We start from the raw sequence: 22484 nt of genomic DNA, 5'->3' as shown, positions 1-22484 counted from the left end.
TTAAGAACTCATCTTTATATTTGCAATTTTTGGTACAGGCACATTTCTAATATATGCAGAAACATTTAACTCATTGTCAATTACAACTGATGAGCTAATCTGAGGAGCAGGTGATTGCTCAATCAGTAAAAACATAACACTATTTTCTTTAACTATTGTGCTCCACTCTTTACTATCAATAACACTTAATTTTGATTTCAAATCATCTAAAGTATTCAAAAATTGTTCTTTCTCAAACCTTTCTTTTTCTTTTCTGCTGTCTTCTATAGCTTTATTGAAATTTTGAAACTCTCTTCTTTTTTTCTTTTCTTCTGGTGCTTCTCTACTGCGACTGTAGGAAGACATATAGCTCGGACAATCAGGAAAAATTGTGGGAATCGCTCCTGCTCTTGGTCGTGACACTTGAAGCTTCACTGTGATTTCCTTTCCTGATTTAGGATCATATTCCGTCACTTCACTGATTATATCGTCTTCTTTGAAATGTTTCTCACATACCTATACGTTTAAAATGAAAATATATTGTAGAGTTATCATTAAATCAACAATAATTATCAACTAACATTGGCATACGCAAAGGGGGCCGAGATTATAGCGTTATTTTGTAAGAAAAAATTTAAACCCCCCCACCCCGAGAAAATTCTGCGTACGCCTATGTCAACTAATATAATCGTATCATTAAGTAAATGCATACAAAATTGTAATTATTATATTTCACTATTGCCAGTGTTAAATAGGCCTATGTAAATTTTTTTACACTATAAATTTACTATATACCGGTCCCAGAAGATCCTCCCTTACTGCTAGGACATCACATCAGAATATAGAGATAGAATATAAAATACGTAATCAATTTAAAAGAAAAAAAACATGCGCGTAATAATTTTTTTTCACATGAAGAAAAAAATACATAGCTCACCTTGCTGTTTTTTGTTGGAGTAAAGTCTTTCCTCTTTATAGCATTCAACCACTTGCCTTTTAGTTGCTCTTCTTTCGGAAAACCGAACACCTTTACTTTGGGGCCGTTTTTGTAGTTTCCCCTACAATTTACTACTGAACAAGTTTGTGGCATATTTCACAACATATATAACAACTATTAATTTGATGTTTAAACTGGAAATTCATGGAAAAAAATGTTCCTCAACATGCTTTGTGTCGTAGAACTAGAAGGAAAATGTACAGAGTAATGGAGTTTCCTTAACATTATGGCAGAAGAACCTGTTTCTACTAGGGGCAAAGCTTCTTAATACAGCTTTGACTAGGGGTCTTTCCGATCCGGTTAGCCCCAAGGTTGGTGACGTCAGAGGTATGTTGATGGGGATTGAGTTGGCCTTGTCACTCACGTAGGTCACGATACAACACAAAGAACACTATTTTCAATGTCGCCACTGCCTGGGCTAACCTTATATTGAAGTTTATATTGATTGTTCTGTGTAAAATAAAATACAATATAATGTTAAAGGAATTCATTTTCATCTCAAGCCCACAGTAAAATTACGTTGCTATACACATGTATTAAGAGAATGTTATCAGTCACAGCCCTGGTCCAGACGAAGACGGTTAATCGAAGTTTTACTGTAATTGAAATGACATCATGTACCACTGCACCAAGAGAGACCACAGTGAGAACAGTCACAGAACTAAAAACATCTCTGCATGAAATATCAGTTGAAAATGAATAAATGACTTTATTACAATAAAAGCGCTTGGTAGAAAAAAGTTTCCTCAATATCACTATGTATACATATTTCACGTTTTTTGCAAACATACAACACAAACAAAGGGAAAGAAACACTCTCTATATATTGTATGTGTGGAAATTTGGAAATTGCTAATACCTAGATTTTTTTTTTTCACAATCAAAAAACATCTCGCTACAAACATTCACACCAATACATTGCAGTGCAAGTTGATTATACTCGTACACCCGAGAGAATCTATAATGTGTGCACACATGTACATTTCACTGGTAAATTAATGCATTTATTCCGTGGTTGGACACGACAACATCATGTGGAGAAAACAATGAATATAAAATAAATAATCTTGGAAATCAAATTTTGCATTAAAACTGGGGGAAATGCAATATCGCAGCAAATACATATTGAAAATATATATGTACAAAATTTTTCTACATCATTCTTTTGCAGCGGGAAAACTCAAATAACTTGAATATAAAAAAAAAATAAGTAACAAAAACTTTTGCACTCGGGAACACAAAATCAAGTACTTTTCGGCATTTTTGCAGGATAAATTGCAAAAAATAAAAACTGTTAAGAAAAACTTGCATTTTTCGTTTTACGAACTACTATTTTCAATTACAGTTAAACCTGGCTCATAATGAAAAGCATTTCTAGTCCCTCCTAAAAAAACACAATATTGCAAAACAATGACTTGGAACAACAGTATGGTCTCCGAATTCTCGCAACTGAAAAAATTTTACTGGTTTTCAAATTCAGAGATTGCGCTTAAATATATTACAGTTGCAAAAAAAAATCACTCTGATCTCGCAAGACAATTTACACACCCTTCATTTATTTGATGTACAGTCGAATCCAGTTTTAACGAATACCGTTGTAGCAAAAATTTTGTTTTAACGAACACTTTCCTAATCCGCCAGATAACGTTACATAGGAACAATGTAAAAACTTGGAATTCCTCAATAACGAATTTCGTTATAACGAAGTGATTTCTCCGGTCTCCTCGAGTTCGTTATAACGAGATTGGACTGTAATACTATATTCAAAAAGATGCGAGACTTATTATGGAAGAATGAATACAAATAGAACCCATTTATTTCGTGTTCCCTTCAAAATCAATTGCCATTGTTCCCTGTGCAATTTGCCATTGTTCATACAAAGTTGTAAATGTAGATTGCAAGTTTTTTGTCACATCCCAGTGCCTTTGTCGCCGCTTGCTGTACTTCTTCGGAACTTGAGAATCATTGCCCATCAAGCAAATTCTTTATACGAAGAAAAAGGAAAAAGTCACAGGGGAGCAAGATCATGGGCAAAAAGCTGATTATAGAAGTATTGGAATGTGATATTTTGACGGGTAATCTGACACCAGAATGGACCTGTGAGTCCTTAAACATCTGCATGATTGGGTGAGACACAAGCAACAAGATCTTCGGAAGGCCAAGTTGTAGGTACGCCATCACAACAATGCGCCGGCTCATGGGGTCTCTTTTGGTGTGATTTCGTGTCAAACATCACATTCCAATACTTCTACAATGAGATTATCTCCACCTCCACCCCGATCTTGTCCCATATGTGACCTTTTCCTTGGATAAAGAATTTATCCAAGGGGTACCCTTAAGGGGCAATGATTCTCAGGTACCAAAGAAGTGAAAACGAGCAGTGATGAAGGCACTGGTGGGTGTGACAAAAAAAAAAGCTTGTAATCAACATTTGCATATTTGTATGAACAATGGCAAAAATGCATAATTGCATGGGGTAGTTACTTTGGAAGAAACACCAAATAAACAGGTTCTATCTGTATTAATTCTTCCATGTTTTTGAATGTAGTAGTAGAATCTTAATCACCATGATACCGATTCTAACTTCAGCCATTCAAAATCTTCTGCCCTCACCAATGAACGCTGTAGAACCCCTACCTACCTGAACTAATTAGAACCAGAATAGAGGGAGAAAATCTCATCACTAGGATTCATCATTTGAACATGATTTTTTTTTTATTTTTTGCATCTAATGACGCCTTTTGCACTAGACAAGAGTTACATTATTACATTTGAACAGGGCTAACTTAATGAGTTCAGGAGGGAAATGTTTGACAGTATCCCTTTTAACTTCAGTAACGAATGTCTCCAAGTGGTTAAACACTGGATCCGATAGTGAAAAACAAAATGAAATATTGAAATAAACAGATTGTGAGAAATTTCCAATGATTTTTGAGACATGTTGGCAGAGACCCTTATGCGTAGGAAACATTGGGGGAAGGATACCAAATATATGAGATTACAGTAGCTGAAGGACATTGAAGTACCCTGAGCTTTCACATTCAGGCACTTATGCCTGATGGTCCACCCATTAACACACCATTGTTTGTAACAATAGAGAGAGCCGGTAAAGCTTGGTGTTCACGTTTGCTCCTCAGAGATAGTGAGAGAGCAATAACGTGTAAAAGGCCATCTTGATACAAGGGTGCTACCCGGGAGCTCTTGGTATATTAGGAACCCTCCACACAACATTGCAATTAACATCGACTGTGACAAGCTTGTAAGGACTCCAGTGACCCATGTCCAAGATGGGCCACATGGAAATCATCTGTTTCATGGGATGAGTCTTTTCTCCTAACTTTTCGGACTGAGTGACTTAAAAATTACCAAAAGTCCCTACCCCCTTTACATACAGGCTTTTGGCAACAAATTTGGATGATGTGCAGTTGAACTAGCAGAGATAAATCTAAAAAAAGTGGTGTTTAGACACCAGTCATGAAGAAAAAAAGATGAGAGCAGAGGTTTCCCGTTGTTCCTCTCCGTATCCCAGTTACCCTTTTCCTATGTGTGTTATACTATATATTTTTTAAATTGTGAAACAGTAGCGAGGGAGAAAAGATAAAAATAATGATCAGCAGGGCTTGACGAATGGGGAAAATATTTAGAAAATTTCCATAGGTGCCAAGCATCATTTCTTCCGATAAAATTGATCCAAAATAGTATATTCTTTGACTGAAGGACCTCTTTCTTTGCAGACATGCCGATATAATTTCAGAAATTTTCGTGGTCCTGAGCATTCAATTCAGTTATTGAACATAATAAAAACTTAGGCACCAATCTCTATTTTTCAGTCACCATGGCGACTTGGTACCTGGGATTTATCCAGCCCTGATGCTGAGGTGACGGAAAAGAATAAAAAAACTACAATTTTCTTTTACAATGGTTTACCAATGAAAAGTTCTGAATAGAGGGTGCTTTGAATGTATTTTTTTTATACCTACACAGGGTTGAAATATCTTGTCCCTCCTTGTTAAGGGATTAACTATGATGGCATAAGGCAAAAACAGAGCCTTTATGAGACTAACGAATTGTCTTCACTGGGAGGAAATTTGCTAAAACTTGTATAAATACAGACTCTACTTTTGCGAGACATTTTAATCTTGAAAGTCCTCAAAACATCAAAAAAGAAAAAAAAAGCTTTTAACCTTGATGCATAGCTGCCAACTTTTGAAAATGAAAATTCGGGAGATTTTCGCGCAAACCCGTATTTTATGCTAAAACCACTCCCTAATAAATACAATAGGGATTTTTTCAAATAAAATAGGGATTTCCCAAACATAAAAGTTAAAGCGTAGGGAATAAAATCCCTACTCAAAAACTGAAGTCAAATTAAAATAGGGATTTTACACACATGGAAGTTAAACCCTTGGGAATAAAATTCCTACGCAAAAAACAAGTGAAATTGGAGGCCAAAACTTCAATGATGTAAAAATAAATATTGTGTTCAATCAGAAACGCTGTGAACAAACATTGTGCGCCGCGAATGACCCCAAAATCATCGGAAGATGAAGGAAAACAACACTGACTTTTTGCGACACTTGCTTGATGTTTTTTTTTTCATTTCACGAGTGATGATGGCAGTCTTTCCATGACCGATGTTTATGTCCGTAAAACAACTTGTACAAAAAGGAAAAGTCGGCCCTCTTCTGGAACGTTTGATGAAAGGAAATTCATCATAATAAGTATCTTTAAAATTGATTAAATATGTTTTTGCTTATCAGTATTCATGCTTTGTTATATCGCACGTACGTAACTTCAACAAAAGAAATTTTGACCATATACGCGTCACTATAATCTTCAATTATTACGCAGGACTATTGGCTGCTAAGCCATTTCCCTGCAGGATAAGACAAACAACTTTCTTGTTACCATCAGAGGGTTTGTAAAACTTCCTTAAAAAGGGAATTTCCCCATTTACGACGTGTGACGGCATTTCGAAAGGGGAAAAAAAAGAGGCTTCATGCAGGGCCGTCTCTATTCCCTATTCTAGAAGAGACGGCCCTGGCTTCATGCCCCACAAGAAATTTCTTAGGGATTGTTTTCATAAGCGGGGATTTTTTTTAATGAAGTAGGTAATGTTTAGGGACAATTAGGGATTTTTGTGATTTTCGTAAAAATTCGGGAGATTTAAGAACTTTTCTGGAGGTCGAGCGATGAAGCTAAAATTCGGGAGATTCCCGAAAAATTCGGGAGACTTGGCAGCTATGTTGATGTATCAAAAGCAACATTTTTTTTTTTTTCAATGACGGCCACAAAAAGCCTCACTTGTATTTATGAATTCAGTTTACATTTTAGAAATACAAGATGAAAATTTCTCCTAGTGATTTCGGACTTCGAGTATTTTACTATAAAGATCATAATTTTGGAATTTTGCATAAAATTATCTAATGCATACAATAAGAAGTAATTCATAAACATCACATGATATTCACTGGCAAACAATTTTTCCATCATGGTCTCAAATATCATTCACGCACACATACAGATGGCACTGCCAATATGCTTTCTGAAGTAATTTTTCTCTATAAAGAAATGACTATATTTACCTAATACATATTTAATCACAATATCTTTGAATACAGTTTCTACAATTTTTTTTTGTTTGTTTGTCATATATAAATATCAGAAAAAAAACTTAATAATAAATTCTGAAAACAAGCTGCGTTTCATAGGGCACACGTGCAATCTGTGCTCTATTGCAAATTCCAGCTGCATGATAAACACTACTGAAAGAGAGAAAAAAAAAACAAATACATACTAATAATAATAAATTATAAATGCTACATACATAAAAGATACGTTGAATTGCAATTAAAAAATACTGTGTTAGTACTTGACGAAGCTGAAGCGTTAAGTACTTTATTGCATTGAAAAGAAAAAAATTATAAAAAATTTAAAACATGTAAAAAAATATGATGATAAAAGCAGAAAAAAAAATATGAGAAAAAAATAATCTGTCAAAAAATAATAGCTGTCATCGACAAAAACAATTATGTATAAATAAATATAAATGACGAAGAAAGAGACAAAAAAAAGTTCCCATGAGCAACTGGTCATGTATTTACATGGACATACGAATCAAAATTACAAATTAAAATCACCATGTACAGTATACAAGCAATGTTCATTCACATATATATACAGATAAAGCAAGGAATAACAAGAAAGATCAGGTTATATTTGTATAAACTTGTGACATCGTTCAATCGGAATAATTATAATACTACAAACATAATCTACAAGTATATCGAGGTATATATATTCGAATCAAAATGGAAGCATCAATACTACTTTACTCAAAGTTCCGTTTTTAGTGTGATTTGATTCCGCAGATAGTTCACATGATGAATTTTAATATGGATGTTTCGACATGATTCTATGGTTCTAGAGAATTCTCTCTGAAAATAAGAAAAAATATACCCCCCCCCCCTTTAATATATATGCTTAGTATTTTTTTTTTACTACTTGTATATCATTAATATGTACTAGAAATAGCAAATTTTATAAAACCCGAATTGCATTGTCATTCACAATAAACTTGCTGTGAACTTGGGAGTGCATATGAAAGACCTTTCAACCTAAAATAATTTCTGAATAGTGAGAATGCTATGTAACTTAGATAACGGTATAGTAGACTGACTTATGCCCGATCAAATGTAACAAATAACAGTGATATATATATATAAATTAATTAGAAGGTGATATAAAATTAAAATTTGTGCAAAGCTCCCAATCTAAAGAAGAATGTCAGTTTGCAAAATTTACGTCTCTATCATACTGAAATTTATCTAGTAACATTTCAGGGAAATTCACCGAGATATTGATTATTGCAATTTCTGATTTTTTTTTCCCACTATCATCTGTCTTTTTTTAACACGCTGCATCTAATCATAAATGATCACATCTTCCATACCTTACCAGGTATGGAAGATGATCACAGGGTGGTTTTCTAATCCTTTTTTTCAGCTAAACCCTCCCATAACAAACATTCCACATTCACTCACACTATTCTGAGTCCCAAGGAATAGAGCTTTAATGCACAGTATTTCACTTCCTTATTATCTAACACTCCCATTTGACAAATTTTCAGTCTCACGAGTTTATTAAAGGAACCAGTGTTACGCAGGGGTTATTGATTTTATGTAATCATTTAGTTAAAGAGCAGATTTGTTTGTTACAAAAAGAAAAAAAATATACCGCAATCCGGGGGGGGGGGGGGAACTACTATGCACAATGCTGAAAAAAATATTCAACGTTACTTAGCAGCTATTATAATATTCTGCCCAACAGGGGAAGTTATCGGTTTGTATTTGAGTTACTGATGCATCCATCATTTTGGATATTGTTTGCTAAACATATTTGTGCTGCTCAATTTCAGATGGAACTTTAGATAAGAAAAAGTTAAATTTTTAGTCACAAAAATGACAAATGCATCAGTAACTCAAATACGTGAATTGACCAATAACATTTCCTGTTGGGCAGAATCAAAAAACTGTTGGAAAATATTCATTAGGATAGCCCTTAAGTAATGCTGAATTCTTTCTTTCATCATTGTTGCAAATATACACTATACAATCGTGCCGAATGAGGCATTTGTTCAAATGACAGCGATAGTTGAGAGCTGTTTTGTAAATTTATTACTAGAGTAAATTTTTTACTATGTTTTATTGTTGTGCATGCGCAGATGTAATTTATACATGCATAATAAAGCACCTCAACACTGTCCAGACCCTTCATACGGGGCAATGGCTGAAATTGACAACTGTCAATAGAGCCTGAGAGGTATAGGAAATGAAGCATTGGTGCAAAGTAATCCCTCTAGGTGCAAAGTACAGACGCAGATTACTGTATATTTTTTTAATTTATATCCTTAGAGTGCATAGCTCTTTTGAAGCATGGACCTGATATAGTCGCTTTTGCTGCACAGTCCTGAGGGTATCTCTGCATATGATCAGGCAGAGTCACTTTCCTAAACCATCACCCAATTTCCATATAGCTGTAATTCTCTGCATTCACTAGTTACTTCGGGTTGAAAGTACTTTCCTATGCATCATGTATAAACTACATCGAAATTTAAAAAATTATGCAGAAACCATGCTTTGACTTGGGAAGAATTTAAAGTTAGCATGAATCCTGTCACTGGAATCCTCATTAATTTCTTTTCGTTTGATTATATGGAAAAGTTCTATGATAATGCAGACAACTCCATAAAAAAATCACAAACCTTCAATTGATAATTACAAAAATGGTCGCACACAAACATGCCATAATGAATGTGTGAGCAAATAATACTTCCCCCTACTCAAAAATTGTTCATATGGTAATGATCACATATGTGTTTATAAGTCATAGAAAATTCATTGATTTAAAGTTATCATTCGACACGAGTATTAAAATTTTTTGTTCATGATGAATATCACAATTATTTCAATATTAAAATCTTTTGCTATTAGTAATTGTCATGGCAAAGCAGACCTGTGAAATCATTTTACGAAATTTACTCTTCTCAATCATAAATACTCTAAAAAAATCTTTTATCATCTTGTCTCGGAAATCTTGGCGACTGAATGAATGATTGTTGATACCAATCTTTGGTTTCTCTACCCCCTCTTATGGCGCATGTTCCATCAATGACTTGAGCATCAGCATTTATCGGGTTACATGACTTTGAAAAAATGACTAAAGTCATTGCAGGTGGGAACCAAAACATGCAAATACCTAACCCATATCAAATTATAAACGCCACAGAAGTAAAAATCGAAAGGCTTTGATTTCACAGTTCTGTCTGATATAATTAAATATTCAATTTCTATACTTAAAAACTTGGGATAGACAAAAAATTATATATATTTGATATCAATAACATTGAGTGAATCTTTAAGAAAAAGAGAGAGGCTTTCTTGATTGAAAAATCACCAAGTTATTGATATTTCCAGTCAGTTGGGCTGGAGAATTGGCAGCAGAAACTATCCAATTGCAGAAACGAAAAAAAAAAAAAAATTCCCAGAGACGTGAATTTAATTTCAAAACACCAGGTGGGCGCAAAATAGTGCATAGTGTTCAGAGTCCTTTAGCGAGTAATTTACAAGATGAAAAAAAATTGGTGAACGAACACAACTGAACATGTGGTTTAGATTTCTGGGAGGGAAAAAAATACAACTGCAGCAAAGATTTGTCTTTCGATTTGATCATGTTCACGCATGATTTACCACCTCAATTTCATTTTCAGCTTGTTATATATTGTTGATACTTGAATAGCATGAAAATTCACAAGCATTTACCATCTCCACTTCAAAACATGGTAGACAGATGGCAAAAACATGAAACAAGCACAACTTTGACAACTAAATACATTAGGGCTACAAGCACATTTTGGCATGTACCAATTCATTGGAAATTCCGCAGAGGAATGTCTATGAGGTTCATGTATGGTTAAGTAGTAATAGCTTGTATCGTTGCTACATTTTCTCAACATTAAAAAATCATTGGTCATGCATTTTTATGGGATAGACACATGAAGGGGTCCCGTATTGCCTCAACCTTCCTTACTTTTTGGCTGTGGGAGATTTCTTGAATACAAGATACACAGAAGACTGGATGTTGTGAAGATATTTATTATTTGAGATGTTAATTTTTTTTTTTTTTTTTTAAGGAAGGAAAAAACTCATCTCTGCCTCTACCGGGAGATTTCTACCGGATTTCTTGAATGTATCACATACATATCCTGATATTGCAACTTTGAAAGATTTGTTGAACTCTCAACATTAAAGGTTAGACAAATCAATTAAGATATATTGTGAGCTGCCATTAGAAAATGCTGTTAAACACATGCAGTTCAATAAATATTAGAAAGGAGGTCTTATTGAACTTCATTTGCAATTAAAAATAAAAGTTATCATGAAAATATAAACACTATATACAGAGATTGGTGCGGTCTCATTTGGCACCAAAATTTTCTTTCTTGATGACTTTTGGTAACAATTTTTCCCCCCTTAAAAACAAAACCACATGTTCCATTATGTACTGTAACAGGTCCGGGATAATGGAACAGGCCACCGATTGCAGCACCTCCATCTATTTCTGCGACATTTTCTGCAATACATTAGTCGTTAGATTGCTTTGAGTCAAAATACCTCATATTATCTCATGGCCACCCATTATAAATGTATAAATCCAACTGTAAAATTGGAAGCTATGCAATTAATACTCATTTCTTAGTCACGGAAGCTTCTTACCAAAAAATTCAATAAAATCGTCAAGAAAAGCATAGATGTCATGTAAAAATGATATCAAATTATCATAATTAAAAAAAGATGGACAGTTTTACACCTGATGTAAATATGGCAATGACATTATAATACAAATGTTACATACAAAAAAAAAAAGACATTTCCATTATCATCACATCAACAGAAAGAGAAGTAACACTTCACTATATAATACAATGCAATGAGAAAATTCAACAAGATGATGTGTGTTTCCTCTTCTAAAAAATCTAACTACACATGACGAAAATGGCGCTAATTTCTTAATAGTTTGCTGCAGGGAAAAAATTCATAACAAAATTCACAATACCAATGAAAGTATATGTGGAATATGGATTTTGCCATTAAAAAAAGAAATGACAAAATTTCATGATGCTGAAAATTTGCTTGAGCCATGTAAAAAAAATTACATGAAAACACGATATATACCAACACTCGATCAAACATACTCTCATACTTAAAATGTAAAAATGTTTAAATTCCTACATAAAAACAATCTTCTACGGCTTAGAGAAGAAAATTACACACATGAACATGTTTGTTTTTTTTTGCATGAAGGACTTCAGAAAATGCTCTTATTTGAGAAAAATTTGTAATTTAAAAAAAAATGATATAAATAAATATTAATGACTAGATGATTATCATATAAGCATTACATGATATATTTACAAATACAGTGTCAGAGGATTCAGTGCCAAACTAAATCATTATTACATAAGCGATTGGAAATGATTTTTTTCTTCCTTTTTTCTAAAAGTTACTTTTTTAAACATTCAAAGATTCCGATAAAAAAAAAGACAAACCAATTAATGTTAAGTCCCCTATTTTCATTCCCTTATGGTTTGATTCTGAGTCTTCGGCAACTGATAAAATAAAAATCGAACTGCCATTTCCTGACAATATCCCTAGTAAAAAATATGATGTACATTTTATGTATAATCTTACATAGATTATTTTGTCTATCAAATGTATTTGAGACCTTAAAAAATATTGAAATTTAACAGTCAAATACTTCGGAGACAACTTGTCTGATCTAGTTGTACGAAATTGAAGAACAGAGAAGTCACCTTAAGCTTAATCAACAATGATAAACAGCTAGTGAACCAGCTTTCAAGTGCAACGGAAAAGCCAGAATGTTAATAACCGCATCTAAAACTGTTTTCAAATACCTATACTCTCATTCTCATGGCTAATTTTTCACTACAGCCAAGAATATCTCTATAATGTGCCACAATTTTGAGAAAACGAATGACTCACTAGCTAGCAGCTAATACTGTTGACTATTTGAGTACCTCAAAATTTATGAATAGGCCTACTTGTAAATATGCATAAAATCACACATTTCTGGCTCTGGCTCTTTCAATATAAGAATATTCATCATGATTGTTCACAAGAAATATTAACTTTCTTATTAATTATTTCAAAACAGGCCAAATCTAACTTTATAAGATTATTTAGAGCTGCGCTTCACTTGTTTTCATATCTTATTTGATAATAAGCTATAGACGATGCCAACTAGTTTCATATCACAGAGTATTTTTGGTAATCTATCAGTTTGCAGCAGCAGTGTTTCATCTAGTCTGCCATTAACATCAGCTTATTGCCATTAACATCACTTGCCAATATAATACTCATTCACAATAATCATATTACAAATTTTCATAATTGAAAATTCTTGGTATTTTTTTTTTCAAGTTCCGTAGATTTTAGAGAAAAATGACTACAAAATAAAAATTTCCTACACCATTGAAACTGAAAATAGAAAAGAATAGCAGCCATGTTTTACCTTAACAAATAGATTTTCCGAAATAAAGCTATTGATAAAAATATTTTTTGATCATAACAAGAGAGAAAAAATGTATAGATCCCTCCACTCCAAGGAGAAAGCTTTGGTTATTAAAAAAAACAAGCTTTCTTTTACTGAAAAACTTGACAAGACGGAGATTAAAAATTTTCTCCTTTGATGATGAAAAATACCATTTTTGCAGATAGGGAATCCTGAGCAATATGTACAAGCAAATAATTAAATAAACATTCAGTATAAATAACCCCAATTCTGTAGAATACAGCCAGCTGTATTTTTCATGGGGGATTCCCAAAATACTTTTTTCTTAAAAATAAGAAATGTGGGACACTGGTATACAACACAACAAAATGATGAGCGCAATACATAAAAACCAAATTAGAGCAATAACAGACAAGATCAATTCTTAAAAGTCCTTCATGCAAATAACACATGTATCAATGACTGCTGCATATCAGCATTGGCACCTATCAACCAAAACAAAACTCACGTACATACGCACGCACACAATACACATAACGTGAACCTAATTAACTTGGCCACTTTTTTTACATTGCTCATACTACTTTTTTTTTGCTTTTTCTGCTTTTTTTTGCTGCTTTTCTCTGGCCTTTTGCTCTTTTTCTTGAGCTTTACGCTCTTTGTCGAGCTGAATCCTCAATTCTTTCACTTTCTTCTTAATTATGGATCTGTCATTAGTACAGTGAACACCTATGGCCTATTCGTACATTTAAAAAATGATAATAAACTTTAATGTATATCAATTGAAGAAAAGCAATATTATACAGTAAAACCTGTCTATAATAATACTGTAACGATCTAGAAAAAATGTTATAAGCCGGTTATGATAGTAGACAGTTTAAGCATTTGCGCTATTTCTTACAGAATAGGGATTTTGCCAGGATCAAAGAAATATTGTTATGAGCAGGTTTTTTTTTATCATTATAGACAATATCATTATACACGGGTTTCACTGTATTTCAGGAAATAATTATTGATATCACTTAGTTTTGTCTAATTACTACCTATCAAATTAGCCTAAAGCATTCTTGTTTCATTTGTATTTCTGTTCGTATCTGAACTTTACCATAATAAAGGTTTACTGTATCCTTGAATTTACATTAGTTGTACATTGAAAGGTTGAGCTACATACTTCCAAAACTACTTGCATGAGTTCCAATATAATAAGGAAATTATTGCCCACCTATAAATTTAATCAGAAGTTTGTAACTGAATATTGTATTCCTCTTATCACCCTTTTTTTTAAGGAATTAATTACTTCGCATGAAGTTTAATACAACTTTTTATCATTAAACAGGGTGATTACAAAAGAATACCCCAACATTGAAAGACTATATACCTCGCCAACCAAACAACTTCACATGCCATTCCATACAAATTATAGTGAAGGAATGTTCTAAAATTTTATTTATTTGGTGAGAAATGTCAGTAGGAACCCTTTTTATCCCTCAATGAGAAGAGGTTTTTTTGTGAGTTAGCGGTCATTCAAGTATTACGTCAGCAATGTTGATGAAATTTTTCTGATTGGGGGGGGGGGGTCCAGAAATGACTAAAAATTTACTGATGTAATACTTGAACGGCCCCTTAGGATCAAGATGGCAACCGCACCTCCGACAATTTTTTGCTATGTGGAATAATTTGGTATAAAAGAAAAAAAAATTCTACCACTGCATCTAACATTGACAAACTCAAAACATGAATAACTGCAACCACGAAAACCATAATACCAGACATGCAACAAAAAGTATGAGATGTGTTTGTATACTGAATAGATTTGTTCAGGCCTTTCATGGAAGTCACACTGAGCATTTAGGAATTCATAATACAGTCAAACCTCGTTAGTGCGTCACCCGGTTAACATGTCACTCCGCTTACCGGGCCACTTTTTAGAAGTCCCAATTGTCCTCAGACAGGAATTGGCACAGCTATGGCTTACTCCGTTTAACGAGTCACTCCGCTTACCAAGTCATATTTTTGCTCTCCCAAGAGTGACTCATTAACGAGGTTTGACTGTATATAGTAGGATGGATCAAAAAAATAAAATTCATATTTTTTTAAGGGGGGCACAGTGATAAAAAAGGAGCTAAATGGTCTCAAAATAAGATGTGATTTTTTTTAATATTCTGATAAGTGTAACTGCCTCTGGATTTTTATATATATATATATATATATATATATATTGATTTTTTCAATATACATATATTTTTTTTTTCAAGGTAAGTTTCAGTTAGGGTTTCGACCAATTACGTTACTCTCTAGAAGCATAGATAATTCATCATGTTTTAGGTTTGAGAGGTAGATGGGTTGGTAGAGTAAGGGGGGGGGGGGAAATCTATGAAGACCCTACGAGTGCGCATGCGACATACATGTTTCCCAGTATAACTCTGGCTGAAATAAGGTGAGGTTGTGTTGCCCTCACTCATTTGTGCCATTTTTATCATGGATTGTACTTGTTCAAAGTGAAAATATCAGTAATTTTGTGATTCAAGTTACATTAAATGCAATATGTTACCAACCTATGAAGATGTAATGAAATTTTATGAATGGAACCATCATAAGATAAAACGTGATAATGAAACTAACAAAGAGCCCAAGTATGAAGAAATAGAGGACATTCTCGTGACAAAGATTGAAAAAATATGAACCAGAGTCGAAGCACCAGCTTCTGCACATCTGAATCAATAGGACAAGCACAATCTTCAATTTCTTCCTGGAATTAGAAATATCTATGGAGTCTTTGGTAGCAGTTGGGTGTGATGTGGAACTAACGTGAACGTTGGCAAATATGGAGGTGAAATAAGTCTTCTTTGAAAAAGTTTTTTTCAAAATATGTATTATTTTAAGTCAATTCAGAGGGGCAGAAGATAACTCATTCTTAGAAAAATTCATATGTGAGCTAAAGACATCATTTGGCACCCTTTTCATGTTATGCCAGATAGAAATTAAAAAAAACCAAACAGAATATTTTTTACATAGAATGTTGACCCACGTTAATATAAAGCCAAACCTCATGAGCGGGTCACCCAATAATGCGTCACTCTGCTAACCAGATCATTTTTTTACAATTCTGATTGTCTTCAATAGCATTCTTATGTTGTTAATGCCTGATAATGCATCCCCAAACTTCACTTAAGGGGTCACTTTTATAAAAGTACCATTCATAAATTTTCTTATAAATCAGAAACTCATAATGAACGATAAGCTCAATGCTCTACTATTGGTTGTTTTCCTGCTATTCCACAGAGCATGGGATCCCACATAAGGGGCTTGATATAATTTCAACCTGAGGCCAAAGATGATTCTAATTTTGTATGAGCGTTTTTTGTACACCATGAATTATATAAATAGTATAATTATATAATGACCTGCCAAAAGGTTTTTTTTGTCACTGTGAATCTGACAAAGAGTAGCCCACCAAAAGTTTTTCCTGCTTATAAGTCTGGCTATAGGACAAGAGAGAGAAAGCATAACCGTCTTAACAGTATCATAGGGCCCTGAGGAAAAAATATATTCCTGGACTCCGCAGGAAGAGCAAGAAGTATCTGCCTACCTATTTACAGTTACTCTCAAAAATCATTATACCTAATCTCATTATCACTAGGGCTACCTATGCACTTAAGGCCCCCACGCTGCATAAGAGCTCTGCGAGAGCCATGCAACAGACTCAGAACTTAAACTCATGCATCTCCACTGCTGCATCTTAATTGGCAGTCACTGATACTATATAACTTCAAATCTTGTAGTGCTGTTATAAAATTGAATTTGTTTTAGTTTTGGTCTCATTCATATGAAAAAATTGGATAGTTGTAATTCTAATTGCTACTGATCTAATAAATTTAACCTTTATTTTTTTCAATAATCTCTGATGGTCTTGAACTATTATTATTGTTAGTAGAGTATTTTCAAAGGCTATAAAAGAAACCACGGCAGTTAAAATTATTTTATCTTTTTGGCTTTTGCAATATTTCATGATCATGGGATGGAAAGAAAAATTAAAATTAATATAATATAATTCACTTTTATCTATAAATTTCCGAGTTTGAACTCTTTTGATTGATGATAATTTATTGTACATGCATAGATTCATCAATAGGAGGGGGGGGGGGGAGTAGCAATGCCATGGCTTACTCTGTTATCAGGCCACTCTGATTATGGGGTCATATTTTTGCTCTCCCAAGAGTGACTCATAACTTTTTCAAATTTTTATGTACAGCCTTTCAAATTAAGAGTATCCTTTCATAAACACCTTGTATAATACCTATTCTCATCTAACTAGTCAATATTTTAAACATATTCACATTTGCAGGTCCCAATGTGTTTCAAAATAGAACGGCTACCTTCAGTTTTGCACTGTCCAAGTTGAGAAGATACTGTCCAGAAATGTCATGTTCTTGAAAGACCTTTATATACTGCTCAAGTCCATGTGCCATCAGCCACTGCCCAACTTGGGCCGTAGTCCACAAGTTTATAGACTTGCCCTGCCAGTGATGGGGACGGCGGTCACGACTACTGCTGCGCTCCTAATATGAAAGAAAAGAAAAAAAACATCCTTAAAATGTTAATTTCACACAATACGAAAATTCCATCTTCCCACTGTCTATTGTCAAACAGGTACCGATATAGAACTTAATGGTTACCGTGGCAACTAAAATAATTTTTTTTTGTCCATTCACACATTTCTCATCCTACTTTATTGAAGTGCAATGCAGGGAGAGAAAAAATGAATGATGACTGAAAATTTCTGTGCACGATACTTTACACATAAATTAAAAGCGTGGTTAATAAACCAAGTCTTTGGGAACAAAAAATTTCTGAATTTACATCAACATTTTTACTAACATGGAAAACGCTCACTAAGTTTCAGAAAAGTAAAATATTTTGGACAATTTTTCTTTGGGGAAGAGTATGCTTGGGTCTTAAAATTTTTTTCTGAAGCGTAATTTTTCATTCAATTTGTCATGCTCTGTACTAATAAGCACCTATAGAAGCAATGTAGTTTGGCAATAACTATTATTTCATGGCAATGTTTCACACAGTAATGTAATAACACAAGTAGCTTAAGAGATATTCAAAATCATGCCTTATAAAAACAAACTATCAATAAAAAATTCATTATAAAAAAAAAAAATTATGTATATATATATATATATATATATATATATATAAAGTGCAGTAAACTCTCACTAATTTGACACCTATCAGACCAGGGTGTGCCAGATTACCGAAATTGCTGGATTACTGGAAGTTAATTGAAAAGCCCATTCAAATAATATCAATTTCTGCGCCCAGACATGCAGCGACATGCTTCCCTTTCCTATACTTGAAGCAAACCCGCTAACACCAGGTAATTGGAAGGGGAGAACTAGCACATGGCCAGATTATCATGAGTCTATTGTATCTCATTATTTTTATCTGTCTCATTTATTTATATCATTTATGTATCTCATTAGATTATTTTTAGATACAGACAGTTTTAGTGATAAATGCTCACTAATTAGCACTTTATTACTTATCACGTAACTTATTTTAGTGATAAGTTACTCACTGGAACACGAGGTGGAATGACAGCAGGCCTTTGATTTTTGGAGCCTGCTCCATTGAAATCACCTTTCTGACTATCATCACTCAGATCTGAAAATGGAAAAAACAATTTAAATAACTCTTGTAAATCAATTAAAAAACTGGAAATAATGCAAGGCTTAACACTAAAAAAACCAACAGACTGAAATAACAAACTGATGGGGGTCACAGGTGGTATTTTTTACATGTATAATGACTTTTGTATGGCAAATAAAATAAATGAACGCTCACCTAGATTAGCAGAGAGCCTATTTGAATCCACAGAAATCAGGTTCCTCTTTTTAGGTGGAATTTCTACAGGAGGAGAATCTGGTGTTGGAGGAAGTGAGTCACATTCCCTCAATGAGGGTCGGGGGCTTGGTTGCAGGGAATGCAAATCAAACCCCTCTTCTGTTGCATGCTGATAGCTAGGAGGCACAAAGTGATGCTCATCAACTGTATGACTAGGATAATCACATTTCTCAATCTGACGACCCTGAACAAGAAGATGGTCACTAGCATCCAGTTCTGCTTCAAGGAAAATCTCATCGTCTGGCTTATTTACTTTAAAAAAACAAACAGAAAACACATGCTTTTAAAAATATTTCTATAAAACAAAAATTACTTTGAAATAGTCATACAAAGATACTTTTTTTTGAATTCAATTCCAGAAAGAATATACAATATAATCCTCCAATAAAAATATTTTCATTCACAACATTTTTATACTACATGAATATAACAAAATTTTAATAATTGAGTATTTAATTAGTATTTAATAAACGACGGATAATGTATCTACTTTTTGTATGCCACTCCAGTACTGCTACTTTGATCTCTTCTGCAAATGACATAGCTTTAGAATGTGCTTGTTCTTCAGCTGATGCATCTATGGAAGCAGATCTTGATTCCCTTGGTGTCCCATTTGTTTTTGACCCATGGGGAGTTTCTGATATACATCCTGCTTCTGTTTTGCCACAGTCCTAGTTCAGGTAAAAATTATAGAAAAAAAAAGATGAACAACAATCGCTTCGAAAAATTGTCTCCAAAAATGAGTGAATCAAGTGATTTTGCAGTAATATAAATCTAGTATATATAATTATTTCTACTGTTACACATGAATTTGTGCAGCAGTGGTAAGACTTATAAAGTGCAATCTACTTGAATGTTATTTTTTTTTCTAACTTGATCGACTCAGATGAGATTGGAGTTAGAGAATTCTTTGATGGCTTTAACTTTTTATATACAGAGAAACCCCTCTTAATGGCCACCCCTCTTTTATGGATAAATAATAATTTCCCCTTGTATAACAAATGTATGCATTTCAAGCCCCTGATTAATGGTCACCCTTATTTCACAGACATATTTTTTTTTGTCCCATCTGTGTCTGCAAAAGAGGGGGTTTTACTGAATATAATTTTTTTCTTTAAGCTTCAAAATTCTAACTTCACTAAAGTGACTGAGAATGATAGTTGTCATATTCATTTTATTTAGATAGCAAAATTTTGTATCACTGGTCAATTGACCCGATTATATAAAAATTCCTTTCTCAAACACCTCTACACACACAAATGCAAAATCTCACACACATTATACATGGTTGACATCTAAGTATTTATTTTCAAGGCCGTGTAATGTGAGCCAGCATCTAGGCTATGTATATGACCTAGAGACAAGAGTGGCAATAAAAAGTAGATTCTAGTCTGGTGAGCAAAAAGAAATTTATTTTCCCGTCCTACAAATTATTTTAATTCCTTATGCACTACAAGTTTATTCTGATATGGTTTCAGATGGTTCCTATTGACTTGCATGTACTTAAACCAGTGTGTTCACCATTCTCAGAAGAAGTGCAAGAACCTGTCTTTAGATATGGCTTCTGAAATACCTTCAGCTTTTTCAGAGCTGCTGTGAATGAACTCAATTGGGATATACCTTCATGTTACCAGTAATTTGCTCAATATTTGATGCAAAAAAAAATCTAATGTTTATCGTACTTGCCATACAGCCTTGGAGGCATTCTGTTCTTTATTTGCATATCTTTTCTTTGACTCGTGTACATCAGCGCCACCTATCGGCTGTTCCCCCCCCCCATCTTAAAAAAAATTCCCACGACCCAGCGATGCTAACCCTGCAAACAGTTTTTTATTTCGGTTATTTTTCCGGTTTTTATGAATTCTTAGTTTCTACAGCCCACCCTGTATTTTAATTCACAAGTTATAATTTTTGATAACGATTGACACAATTTTTTTTTATTTAATTCTCACGTGTGTATATGCCTATAAAAAGAATTAACTTACGCCATTGAGAAGAGGTGAAACCCTGGCATTGCTTTCAAGTGACTGTCGAGCTGAACTTGGTTCAAGTAGATCAGGCAATGGCTGTGACTGGCTGAGCTGATCACTTTTTGGAATCTTCCGCTCAACCGTTGAACGCTTGTCACTATCTTCACTGGCAGCATCGGGACTAAGATCCAGCTTCCCAAGTTCATAATCTGAAACATCACAGTCTGACATATCAACTTCAATATGCCTAAGAGCTGTTGAAAAGAAAATTTAATTTATGGTTAGAAGAGTAATCAGGCATAAAGTAACATAAAATGGGAAGAGGGGGGAGAAGTAAGGTCATAAAAAAAATTAAAAAATTAAATTTTACTGGTCTGGAGCTGCTGTGTCAACTTAAATACAATAGCAGCCATAGGCAAATGGATGAGACATGCTTTTCAACATTGACAAGAGCATTGTTGCTCAATATGGTTTCAATAACACGTTTCACTAATGAGCAGTTAATTTTTATTTTCTTATTAAGGTTTTTTCTTTCCTTCTTGTTCATTTGTTAATTTACTATAATCCATTTACTTTGAGTTGCTCTATTTATAGGTATTATGAACATCCACATTATTATAATGGGCATTTTTTCAATGTGTTTTTTAGCCACCTTGTTGAGCTATTCACTTGTTATGGCCTTTTAGTTTGCATTAGTTACGTACTAAGCTTTGATCCATTTTGGCCATAATTCTTCTTTTTCAACTGAGGAGTAAGTTGATGCATGTCGTATGGAAGTTGAAGTGGAAGCCCTGCCGACTTTTGTACTTCAGTAAGAGTGTGCTCTAGAAGAATAACCTAAATAAGAACAAAAATTATAAATTTCTAAGCATTATACTTGGAAAATTCAAAATTTAGACAATGAAACAAGTGTCACATATGACAATTTAGCACGCATGGCAAAATGTTTGAATTAGAGATAATCTGTGTAATAATAATAAAAAAAATAAAACAAAACATAATTTTATAACTAGGATCGCTTTAAATAAGAAAAAAAACACTTTTTTATGAAAAAAGAAGGTTAGAGTCACGACCCCAATATAGCAAACTCCATTAACAAATTCCTTGATTCAACGATATTTCTTCAAGTTTCTGTGCATATATTTGTGTTGATCTCAATTCTGATATAACGATTTTCCTTGATTTAATGAATATAATTTTTGTTTAATCCAGTTCATTAAATTGGGGGGGTTAAACTGTATATGATATCACAACTGAATAGGTAGTTAAATAATTTTTTACCCTATCTTTCAGCACTTTAACAAGTGCATTGTATTCCTGATCTTTCTCTTGCAGCTGCTGCAGATGGAATTCTTCTTGTTGTAAATAGTCTTTCTCTCTGCAAAATGCATATTCATAGCTGTGAGACATTGTTTTTTCAAACTTTACTATAAACACCACTTCTAGAAAAAAAATTCCATCATATTCAGATCTAATCTCTGTCTGCGTGTATGTGGGAGGGGGGCAGATTTATATACCACAAAAAATAAAGGTCTGAC

General features: G+C 33.6%; 2 protein-coding genes across 5 annotated transcripts in view; both read right to left on the bottom strand.

The window, feature by feature from the left end:
* Positions 1–1330, bottom strand: LOC149074898 (uncharacterized). The gene is made up of 2 exons (XM_089245974.1): positions 917–1330; positions 1–495 (listed from the first exon to the last, which is right to left on the bottom strand). The coding sequence occupies exons 1-2, from the start codon at positions 1067–1069 to the stop codon at positions 1–3; spliced, it is 648 nt and encodes a 215-aa protein (XP_089102100.1). The 5' UTR covers positions 1070–1330.
* A 5229-nt stretch (positions 1331–6559) lies between these two features.
* Positions 6560–22484, bottom strand: part of LOC149074897 (uncharacterized) — a 41720-nt gene continuing 25795 nt past the window's right edge. For 2 of the 4 annotated variants that reach the window (XM_089245840.1, XM_089245842.1), the window contains 8 exons: positions 22228–22324; positions 21651–21783; positions 20962–21200; positions 19467–19647; positions 18917–19228; positions 18651–18736; positions 17443–17625; positions 13513–13802 (listed from right to left, as the gene is read on the bottom strand). In XM_089245840.1, the coding sequence (XP_089101966.1) occupies positions 13647–13802; positions 17443–17625; positions 18651–18736; positions 18917–19228; positions 19467–19647; positions 20962–21200; positions 21651–21783; positions 22228–22324 (1387 nt within the window). In that variant the 3' untranslated portion in view covers positions 13513–13646. Of the gene's footprint in view, positions 6742–13512; positions 13803–17442; positions 17626–18650; positions 18737–18916; positions 19229–19466; positions 19648–20961; positions 21201–21650; positions 21784–22227; positions 22325–22484 lie in introns of those variants that run through there. The other 2 variants (XM_089245843.1, XM_089245841.1) reach the window with 2 other exon arrangements.

The sequence above is a fragment of the Pholcus phalangioides genome, unplaced genomic scaffold (genome assembly GCF_987345545.1).
Source record: "Pholcus phalangioides strain wild (caught in Gottingen) unplaced genomic scaffold, Ppha-v1.0 ptg000016l_1, whole genome shotgun sequence".
NCBI lineage: Eukaryota > Metazoa > Arthropoda > Arachnida > Araneae > Pholcidae > Pholcus > Pholcus phalangioides.
This window is presented reverse-complemented; position numbering and strand designations above follow the sequence as displayed.

Bases quoted from the DNA above. Each gene is read 5' to 3' on its own strand.
- LOC149074898 (XM_089245974.1), bottom strand. From the start codon at position 1,069: ATGCCACAAACTTGTTCAGTAGTAAATTGTAGGGGAAACTACAAAAAC. The intron at 496-916 runs GTGAGCTATGTA...TTAAACGTATAG, and splicing joins CTCCAACAAAAAACAGCAAG to GTATGTGAGAAACATTTCAA.